Genomic DNA, 11547 nt, shown 5'->3' on the forward strand with positions numbered 1-11547 from the left:
TGTGTGGCTATTTACAAATAATTTAAAATGGGTATTTTTAAGCAAAATACGTCGTAATGGGTCCTTAACAGTCAGAGATATTAAAAAGGGAGAAATATGGATCTGTTTGGTATCTGTCACTAGATAATTCATGTTGTGGTGTCAGTATTGAAAATGAAAATGTGCTATTGAGCCATCTATACTAGACGTGTGTTCATTCTCACCTAGAAGCTCATAGAACCGGTGGAGGATGGTCTCCCACTCTTCTCCCGTCTCACTCTGGGCAGCAGCATACTGGTGTAGACGGTCAATACAATCTAGGACCAACGCGGTCACTCCCTGAGAAGGAAAAAGGCTCAACTTATGAAACATGGACACACATATCGGATGTAGGAGATTACGCATTCACACAGGTAGAATCACCTCTTCTTGAAACATGTTTTGTCGATTCTTCAGAGCGGTCAGGCCGTTCTGTTTAGCCTCATGGCCGAGTCCGTCCAGTGGAGGCTGGAAATACTTTATTAGATCCTGCAGGCTGCTCGTCACCCTCCCCGTCGGCAGGCTGACAGACGGTGGGTGTCCTCGTTGATTACAACCCTCCAGGTTCCTACAGAAAATGTGTAATATATATATATATATATATATATATATATATATATATATATATATATATATATATATATATATATATATATATATATGTTTGTATAATAATAATAATAATAATAATTCACTTTATGTATACAATAACTTTCATAACATGGTTATACGGTGCTTTAGAAGCTGAAAATAAAGAACTGAAGGTCAACAATAAGAAAGTATTAAAACACAACATTAAATAACATTAGGGCAGAAATACAGTGTTAGAGTAAAAACTAAATTAAAAACATTTTAAAAGCATTAAAATAGTCAGGACAAAAATATGAACAGAGAAAAGTTAAAAGGTTTGCACTGAGAAAGCAAAGCACACTTATAAAAAAGTGTCTTTACAAGAGATTTAAAAGAGGATAAGGAGTTTGCCTGTCGCATATCGTCAGGGAGATTGTTCCAAAGAGTGGGGGTCCCGAGAGAAAAGGGCCGCTCACCCTCGGTCCTCTGCCGCGGCAGCGGAATTGGTTTCTAGCCTGGACTCAAACTACCAGACCTTTAAATCTTCTAGTGGTAAAGATTTGAAACTTACTGCTATGACCCATGTGAATCAAGGGCCGAGCGTGATGCATGTTGAACACACTGTTCAGCCCTTTGACACAAATTTATGATTCTGACCAAGTGGAACTAAGTAAAAAGGTATTTTTATGTTTCACAAAGGGAAAACAGGAAGCTTGAGAAAGCTTCAAAGTGATTCCATATTGTTGAGCGTTGCGCTCAGTTGATTATGCAGCAGCCACTTTTAAAAGTTTCTTCTTTTATTGCTATGGTACAGTATACCGCAGGAAAATCCTTTAGGCAATCCAAGACGGCTGAAGTCTACGTGTGTGTGTGTGAGTGTGTGTGTGTGTGTGTGTGTGTGTGTGTGTGTGTGTGTGTGTGCGGTATCTGAGGTGCAGACATTTCTTATTAGACATCAGCCTATACAGCTCACACACATCAACCATATCCGGATATCTGTAATAAGCCAATATTGGTCTGGCTGATGAATCAGTGCTCCAGTACCTGATGAAGCGAGTGAGGAGGAGAGTGGCACTGCGGATGAGTCTGGCAGTGTGAGATTCTTCCCTCTGAGAACGAGACAGCGTCAGACCGTCGTCCATGTGACCCTCGCTGTGCAAAATGGCCTGGAAACAACATTTCACAATCATTTGCCAATTGATTCTTTCACTTTCCCACATGTTAAAAAGTGTGAGACAATCAGTATATGAAATAAGCCTCGTCCCTTTTGTTAATCAATAAATTCTAGTTAACCTTTCGCTGAGTTCCTCCCACGTGAGCAGACTTGGCCTCAGTGGCTTGGTAGGTGAGCCACAGGCCAGAGTCCACATGCTGAACATAACAAATGGAATCTCCGTACTTGACCTCTGGGGTCCCCATGCCATCGACATTCGTCTTTGTGCCAGCGTCGAGCTTCTCCTACAGGCAGAAATCTGTTAGGTCATGCATCCAAAACAGATTTTCTTTCTGTGAAATAAAATGGAAAACTGTAGTAATGTAATGAGCTACAAGCGTCTGTAGTCTGTAGAAACTTCGAGATTATGAATTGATCATAACAGCCCCTCATGGCTCCTGACCTTCGACGATCGGAAGCAGAAGGAGGTCGTGTCGATGTCAGCCTTGTCCCGATCAACCAGATGCAGGCCCTGCTCCTCCGTCAGGCCCAGGTACCTCCCAGTGGTCACATGGCTCAGTCTGAAAGGCTGCCCCCAGCACGTGTGCCTTCCGCTCCAACTGAGGAATACCAAGAACATTGTGTGTTTTCTTGTTGTCGTATTATTCCTTGGAAGGAAATTGGACTGTCTGCTACGATTACACTGTTTGCCGAATGGAATTGTCTGCTACGTTTAGCGCTTCCCATACTGTTGACATGGCAGCGGAGCGGGCAGGGGACACACGACCCCTAATTCTGTTCTGGGCCAGACAAACACGGTTCTGACAAATCTGGAGAAACAGAACCCGCAGCAGCTTATGTAAAAATAAAAAGATACTGACTCTCTCAATGTTCCTAACAACAATAAACTACTGTGTGTATGCGTGTGCATTATGTTCTCTCACTCTGCAGATGTTTCTGCAAATGATATTATAAAAGTTCTTTTAAAAGAATCAGATTTTGTTTGTATACCTTTGGCGTGAGGCTAAAAATGACATGGAACTCTGAGCGCATCATTAAAACTTACACAACATGCAGAACCTCCAGCCTCCACAGGGAGCGGGCGTGGCTGCAGACGGATCCGATCTCATACTGCATCATCCTACACGGAGGAAACAGACATGACATGGGAACAAAGGGGTGTTTTTGTGCGGCTGGCACAGGAGGTGATGGGTCGTTTCTCATAACTAACCTTTGTAGCTCCTCTCCCAGCTCTGCGGAGGGAACTGTCAGACATGCATCACTGTGGCTGTGCAGTAGCCGCAGTGTGTCGCCTCCCTTCAGGTATCCTAGAATTAGCATAACAGACACCAGAAGGGTTCTCAACTGGAACACAAACTTTACTGCATCTGTGTGGGCTATAACTAGAATCTAAACAGAGCTAAATATTCCAGTAGCACTTTCCCTGCAGGTACAGTTCTTACAGTGAACCTCACAACATCAGTTTGAAATACAGAGGGACATAGCTGTAGCTGGAATCCCACATCATATTTCTTGGGCAATAAGCTGGATTTCATAATTTCCGACATTGACCGTTTGTTTGTCAGTATACTTCAGAGAAGAAAAAGAAAAGAGTGTTCAGAGTGACTTGCCTTGAGCAACTCCACCTCCAGAGCAGATGGGAGCCACACTCCAGAGAGTCTGCTGGAAGGCTGCATTGACAATCAGACTGTCACTCAAGCTCCTGTTGTCAAATACAGTGCCAAAGGACATGTGCTGCGAGGAAACAAAATGGAGATGGGTAAAAATTAAATACAGCAGGATTTTTCCACCACGAACACTTATGCTAATCAACCCATCAGAGAAGTGTGGGACTGAGTGAAGTCCCCTCTCAGAAGACAGATGGATGAAGATATGCGGTGGAAAGAACACACATTCAATTTACCAGCTTCAAATGTTTTAGTGATCTTTCATCATTTCTTTAAGCAGATTGTCTGAGATATATTAATCAGATTTCTTGTCATCTAACAATTAAAAGATAATAACTCACTCCTTTCCCGACTCACCAGATATCTCTCTGAGGACACGTTGACCAGGATAAGGTCATCTCCAACACGCACTTTCTCCCCCTCGGACCTCTGTCTGGATGCTGGGTGGACTGTCCACCAACACGCCTCGCCTGATCCACAGAATGAATGTAAAATGAATGTTCTATAGTTACGTAAACACTATATAGTGTGATTACAAATGTGAGTATCTAAAAATGAGTTATCCAAAACAAAATACCTGCTCTATCCTCTTGCAGACCCACATCAAAAGCCAACTTGTCAGTTGAAGACTGAGATGAAGACAAGCAGCAGAGATACTAGGAGTGAAACGACACACAACTTTTCAGTGCACATGTTAAGAAATACTTGGGAAAAGTTAAGAAACCCTGATTAATAACTGCACTGTCTGGATGACCCACCATGCCGCTGAATGAGTGCAGGAACAACACTGCCTGGCCATAAAGAAGGGTGCGGTGGCTTCCTTCAGCTCCCACCTGTAAAGTACAATCAGGTTGGATTTTCACTTTATGTTAATACAAGCTGATCCAGTGTTATGATGGATCATTTGTCGACGAAGAGTGACGTCATTTGGAGCCAGAGACATAGTAGTGATCATATACACATTCTGTGTGTGTAAGAACTCCCTTAATTGACAGAAACCATCTTTGAGGAAAAGGTATTCAACGGGTACTTTGTCTTTCCATGGCCCATCGGCGAACATGGAGGAGGAGTATGACTTTTACTGCAGCAGCCACCACGGAGCAATCCAGACACTTTGGTTTCAATTTTTGGGAGCTTTCATGTCGTCCATCTTTATATACAGGCTCTGCTCCAGATTAATATTAACTCTCAAATAAAGTCTCAGTTAGTATCATATTCTCTATTATAGACGATAGTGTAGAAAAGAGCTCACTACAGCATGTATTAGGCAGGCTGTATTATTTCAAGTAGATTATATGAAGTCAGGATAAACTTTTTCGATTAATCTAACGATTATTTTCTTTTTAGTGGATTCATCATTTGGTTAACTTACCAATAAATAATATATGTATATATATGAATAAGATGTATGAGTCAGAGTAAATTTAGATGTAACACAATATAAATAAGATTTAATTTTCACCCAAAAGAGAAAAACATATTTAGGGTGAATATTCTCTATGTAATAATGCAGATTAAATTTTAAAAAAATGAAAAACTTCCATACACAATCCATTATCTCCTCCAGATTTCATGCTGATTAAATGAAGCAGAGCAAAGTTACAGGCTTTAGCGTTTGCGACTTTCTTTTATGCCATTATCTCGAGATAACAAATTCTTGTTTTATATAATAAGTTATTATCTCGTTATCTGGAGATAACAGATCTCTTGTTTTCTCCTGATAACGAAATAATAACTCATAACGAGAAATCAAAGGGTTGTCTTATCATCTATCCAAACAAAACGAGAGAGCGTCTAATGTCAGAAAATGACAGATGAAAATGAAATGTATTTAAAAGACAACAGCACCACCAGCACAACACTGAAGCTTCCACAGTGACTGTAGTGATCGTATAGTCTAACCTGTGTCCTTATGATTTACTGAAGCACAGTCATCTACAGTCTGGACTACTGTACTTCTTCTCTCTGGTTCATTTCTGCAGTAAAGACGTCGAGAGACATCCAGAGCTCGTTTTTACTCGTCCACAATTTTTAATTCCTCTTCTGCAGCTTTGCTCCTGTGGGTTAAACTGGACCAATGTAATGACTGAATGTAAAGTTATAGTATCCGCGTTCTCCGGAGTTCTGCAGAAACTTATCCCCAACCTGAACGACTCCTCTGGAAACCAGATCAAATACCACATTAATATCATCAAATGTGGCGAAATATTGTAAGTTGGGACATTCTCAGCTTCCGTACATTTCAGGTCTCTCACTGTAAAAACTCATTTAATTTCACTCACGTTAAGTATTTATTCCATCTAAATACAACAGTTTTAGCAAAGACGGGTGTTTATCTCTACAAACACTCTTTGTAGTGCTGCATAATGATGTCAGTAGGGTATCATCTCAAAGTGACGGGTAGTCTTTGTGCTAGCTAACGCAAGCAAATTTATGGATCAAAACACAACTTATTGCGACAAAACATTAAAGGTAAGAATAATTTTACCCTCTATTTATCTATTTGACGCTCATTTTCACGCCGCTTAACTCGCATGCGTATCTGGGCTGGCAGTCTTTTCCTCCGGTAAATTATTCGGTACAAACAGAGACCTGAACAACAGCATGACACTGATAAAAAAGGGGAAAATCAATCCATGATTCAGGGAATAATCGGATGCATTAGGAGAGAGATGGGGAGAAGAGACTCACCTCTGCGGCCATGTGCGCACTGTGGGCCAGCATCTCCTGCAGGGCCCGGACAGACAGACACTGGGCCAGGACGAAGCCACACACGGACAAGTCTGGTGGAACATTCTGGGAGAAATAAAAGGACAGCAGAGTTTGTGTCATTGAGGCAGCTTCTTCTCCGGCTACTCCCTCACAGGCCGCGAGTGCAGCGAGCAGGATCACGCAAAGACCAAGAATATTAAACATGGATGAAATATGAAATATTAAAAGTGATAAGAATAGTTTAGAGGTGAATTAGTGGTAGGAAGTGTTAAGACAATAATCTATGAATAACAAATAATGACAAATTACAGGCACAGTTAACCAACATTTCGTTTGTAAGTTTCTTATCTTATATCTTAGTATAAAACATATAGAAGATATTTCTAGTAGATCATTTATTATTTATTATTTGCATTATTTCACACTTTAAAAGATTGATCAAGTTTTACAATGAATGACGAGGGGGTAAAAGGTGCACCGTCATGGAGGTGGAGCCCTTTACCTTGCAGTTGGATGTGGACTCAAGTCTGCAAAGTCTGCTGCCAAATCCCTCCGCAGCAAGACAGAGCTTCACGTGCTCCTCCTGGGAGGTGAAGGTGCTCTGCAGAACCACCTCATCTCCCTGAGGGAAACACACGCGCACACACACACACACACACACACACACACACACGCACACAGGACAACAGTAAGGACCAACTTTCCCCCCGAGTTACAGTTTCCCATGTGTATATGAAAAAAGAGCAAATGAAGAGCTAAGCTGATATGAATCAGTAATAAACCTCCACAATGGCAAAATAGAAGAAAAAATCTTGGTCCTCCCTGTGACATGACCTCTTGTCAGCATTTAGCCCGAGGTGCACTGCAATATTAAATTTGCATTTTCAGGCACGGTGATGCAATATACCCATTTACTGCAGGCCTGTAGAAGACCTGTAGCCCAAAAAGCTAAGTGGCAATAGTGTGTGTGTGTGTGTGTGAGTGTGTGTGTGTGTTTGCGTGCGTGTGTGTGTATAGAATTGCATAGCTATATCTCAATTCCTGTGTGCATAATCAGATTTGTGTCTACAACCAAATGCTTACTCAGATTGCAAATGCAGACAGGAATCTACAAATGTGTGTTCAGGATGTGCATGTGTGTGTGTGTGTAGTCATAATTTGTCAACATGTAAAAAAATCTATACCTGTGTAATGAAACTTGTAGGTGTATTGAGGATTTGTACAAATTTGCAAATGCATGTACAGATCTGTGAATATGTTGATGAATCTGTGTAAATGTGTATAGATATTAAGGCTGAAAGGCTAAGTGGTTTGCTCAAAGTGCGTGAAATACTCAAGCGGGCCTCGCAATTGGCTGTCGTCTTACAGTCAATTTTTGCGACACTTCTGCCCGTGGCCATTTCTCCACACTTTTTTACCCTGAGCTGAGCTATGGCAAGCGAGGGCAGCCGCTCCTCCTCACGTTTCTGACGAAGCATTAACATAGATGGATGTACACGTTGTTAGGGTTACCACAAGAAACACTGGCATGACTTGCATATCAGCGAGGGGTCTATCTCTGCTGTAAAAGCTCAGTGTACCGTAAGTCTCCGTCCCCGGACATTTTATCTTATCTTCATTTAAATGCCAAAAGAACACAACAACGGAATTAGGCTTTTCACATCTATTTAAGGAGCTGTAGAGAGGGACAACAGACAACTGGTCTCCAGATCCCAGCCAGGACTACCGACACCTCGCTCTACCCAGGCTACATGCCTCCATATTGGGAAGATACAGCACTGCCTGCCCCCTGATTCACCCCTTCTTTCCACTCTTCATATCAGCAGCGCTCTGCCGTCGGTGGAGGACGGTGGCCAACGCAGAGGCACCCTGGAGCACTGGGGTGTTGCCGCGGGACCCGGCTCCTCTTCAAGGAACGTTTAGCAAGTGAGAATACTCCACACCACGAGACTTAATCCAAATGTACAATGCCCACACAGAATGGAAATGCATGTGCACTCAGCTGCAACGGTCTTTCGAAAAGCGTGCGATGAATTTGAAACTGTATATTCCATTCTGGAGTTTCCTATTGTGTTTTTAAAGTGGAGGGGGACCACCTTGCCTCAAACAAAGACGACTCTCACTCTCATGATGTAAAACACAGGCTATTGTGTTCCCCTGTCATCTACTAACTAAAATGATCATGGACACGATCCATCAGGATCTGGGCGACGTCCCGCCTCAACTGAAAAATATTCCTGGTGGAATATCCTGCAATAATGTATGACACAAATATCTACAGTGTAATTTTAGATTGTGGATCGATCTTGCAGAATGACTTAGCCCTGGGTACTGGGTGGGTGTGAGTGTGTACGTGTGTCTCGTATCCACAGCAGACACTTCCCTACCGTGACATGCCCTTGTCAGAGGGCAGAGATAACAAGCTGTGAGGGGACGACTTGCATCCACAGAACAATGATATCGTCCTGCAGTGAAGATTACAAAAGCCATTTGTGCTTTTTCCTTCACTCTCAGTGACTAAAAAAAACCCTATGTGATTAAGACAGCAACAAACTTCTGCTGAGAGTTGTGCACTGAAAGCAGATTTATAAATTAAATTTTACTATAATTACTTGGTGCATTGTATGTCACTTATATCTATACACTTTTCTAAACCAAAAGAAATACAAATGATCAATTTTTAACCGACAGCCTTGGACATGTATCGAATCATATCACTTGAATGGAGCCGTACTTACTGATATGAACCTAGCTATGTGAATCTGAAGACAATACAATAAGTCACTAAAACACAGGCAACGTTTAAACTGAGCTGATCCGTGAATGTGAAAAAAAAAACAGTTGTCAGAGAAACATTGAGCAGGAAACTTTAATGAGCTCCTACTTTTCAAATCCTGAGTCCCGACCAGTTGAAAGTAACAGTCTGCATTTGCTCAACTGAATCATTTATGTGCACATTTTATTTGAATATTTTTCATTTTATGCTTTTTTCTACTTGGGAAATATTGTACTTTTTACTCCAAAGCATTTATTTTACAGGTACAGTTACTGTTACTTTACCAAGTCTGTTTTATATTGACAAAGTAGTACCGCTACTCTTACTCAAGTAAAGTATCCAGATACTTCTTCCACCAGTGGACTCTACACTCAGAAGTTACAGCTTAAGATTTAAGCTGCTTTAGAGTTAAAATAATAATGATAAAGACCAGTGGTCGATTGTTACTGAGTAAATTTACTCAAGAACTTACACTACATGACACTACATAATTCTTCTCCACTACAGTTCAAATGGACAGATTAATAGTTACTTTATTAATTCAGATTTCACATGCAGCACACATGGGAAGCTCAGAACACGTGTTGCTTTATATACAGACACAGTTAGAGCCGAGCGGTTGACTGACGGAAAATTGACCCAAGTCATTTTTCACAGTTCCAGCTTTTGGAATGTGATGTTTGCTGCTTTTCATTTTAACACTCAACAGTTTGGAGGTTTGGACGAGGTTTCTCTTTGGGCTGTGGCTAATTCTGATGAGCATTTCTAACTACTACCTTTATTTTTGTACCTATCAAATCATCAATCCATTAATGAAAGAAAAGAGTCAGGAGATGAATTCATAAAGCAGATCATTATTTTGCTTCACCTCAACGTGCAAAAGTAAAAATGCTGCAGACACAAACATGAATGTGGGCTACAGTAATCACAGGGGCCAATTGTTCTGCCTTCACATCACTGTAAGTACATATTGCTATACTGTCACAAAAATGGCTTTTTCTAATACAGGACTTCTGCATATAATGGAATATTTTTATAGGGTGGCATTAATAATTTCTCTTCTTCCACCGCTGACACCTGATGGTAAATGTTGACCCATCTGACCATTTCATTCTAGTTTGATAAGTGGTGCACTCACCGTGCGGATGAACTGGAATTCGTCGTCGCCCTCTCTGGTGTCCGTCATCATTTAAAACTGAACCAGCCACATTAGCAGAACTTTGGCGACGCTGGTGCACAGTGTCATCAGCGCTGAGGAGGCGGGAGGGAGGCCCGGGGCAGGAGGGAGGCCCGGGGCAGGAGGGAGGAGTCTGCAGCCAACACCCCCTGTCGCCCCCCGCCCCTGCTCCACCCTCGACCAGGCTGAATGAGGAAAGACAGAGATCCTACAGCACAGAACAAGAAAGACTATCGGCCTATCGGAAGTCACAACTGATAGATAACAACAAAAGTGACAAAACTATCTAATTATACACACATCTCTTCAATGAAAATTATTATACTCTGCCCCATTTCTATAATCTGTTTTATACATGTATATTTTTTAATTTATCATTTTCTTTCTTTTCAGTTCTTATATACATATAAGAAGACTTACTGGAAGACTGGAAGACTGGAAGACTTCCTCGAAATTATTTTTGAAAATTTACAGAATTCTGTCATTCACCAAAATGTTCCACTTGTACACAAAATATATTGAAATCCAATGAGCTAAGTCTACAGTACCTTAATTCTCCTCCGAGCACCCTGTCCATTTTGAGGTGACGACCTTTTCCTGTGTAACACCCAATGAAGCAGGTTGATTGCCCTGACATTTGCTGACCACATCCATTCTCCTCAAAGAAAGAACACTTTCCATCCTAGGTTGGAATATTTGAGTCCTGAAAGGCAAATGCTCTGTGAAAAGCTGAATCATTTACACGCTGCTCTTTCCATCCTACGATTGCAAATGACAGAATGAAGGAACAATGGCAGCCTCGGAATGAACATTGCAGAAATCACTCGTCTGCTTTACCAAACATCAATCAACATTTTTCATTAGTTTAGCTTTTGTGCTCTGGCCCAGAATACTGAGGTGCTTTTTATTATGTAAAATTGTATATTGCCCATTGCAGCACAAATTCAACTTCACCAGCACTACTCGCAGTCAGAGGACGTACTGTTTTATGGAACTGATACGTGTTTACCACGTAAATGTTATTGTATAATGCCATACAGGTATAACGGATTTGACCTGGTGAAATTTGATCATAAATGAAACTACAGCTGGGGCTGCACGGTGGTGTTGTGGTTAGCACTGTCGCCTCACAGCAAGTAGGATCTGGGTTCGAGTCCCAGTTCAAACCAACCAGGGCCTTTCTGTGTGGAGTTTGCATGTTCTCCCCGTGTACGCGTAGGTTCTCTCCGGGTTCTCCGGCTTCCTCCCACAGTCCAAAGACATGCAGAATGGGGTTAGGTTCATTGGAGACTCTAAATTGCCCAATGTCAGCTGCGATTAGCTCCAGCAACTCCGCGACCCTTAAATGGATGAAGCAGTAGATGATGGATGATGGAAACTACTGGATAATTTCATAACTACTCCTTATGTAAACACACTCAAATGGCGACAAACTGCACATGAAAGAAATCGA

General features: G+C 41.6%; 1 protein-coding gene across 4 annotated transcripts in view; it reads right to left on the reverse strand.

Annotated features, from left to right (window-relative positions):
- LOC118283936 (ryanodine receptor 2-like) overlaps positions 1 to 10135 on the reverse strand; it is a 62131-nt gene extending 51996 nt beyond the window's left edge. For 3 of the 4 annotated variants that reach the window (XR_007031593.1, XM_047335139.1, XM_047335138.1), the window contains exons 1-7: positions 2973 to 3055; positions 2808 to 2882; positions 2205 to 2361; positions 1882 to 2046; positions 1633 to 1754; positions 403 to 586; positions 204 to 318 (exon numbers count right to left, since the gene is read on the reverse strand). Coding sequence is in view for 3 of the 4 variants with exons in the window: in XM_047335139.1 (XP_047191095.1) it covers positions 204 to 318; positions 403 to 586; positions 1633 to 1754; positions 1882 to 2046; positions 2205 to 2361; positions 2808 to 2881 (817 nt within the window). In the remaining variant the exon portion in view is untranslated. Of the gene's footprint in view, positions 1 to 203; positions 319 to 402; positions 587 to 1632; positions 1755 to 1881; positions 2047 to 2204; positions 2362 to 2807; positions 2883 to 2972; positions 3070 to 3372; positions 3497 to 3786; positions 3900 to 4006; positions 4086 to 4187; positions 4263 to 6120; positions 6226 to 6643; positions 6764 to 10055 lie in introns of those variants that run through there. The other variant, XM_047335140.1, reaches the window with a different exon arrangement.
- Between the last annotated feature and the right edge of the window lie 1412 nt (positions 10136 to 11547).

Source organism: Scophthalmus maximus, chromosome 10 (genome assembly GCF_022379125.1).
Source record: "Scophthalmus maximus strain ysfricsl-2021 chromosome 10, ASM2237912v1, whole genome shotgun sequence".
In the NCBI taxonomy this organism is placed as follows: domain Eukaryota; kingdom Metazoa; phylum Chordata; class Actinopteri; order Pleuronectiformes; family Scophthalmidae; genus Scophthalmus; species Scophthalmus maximus.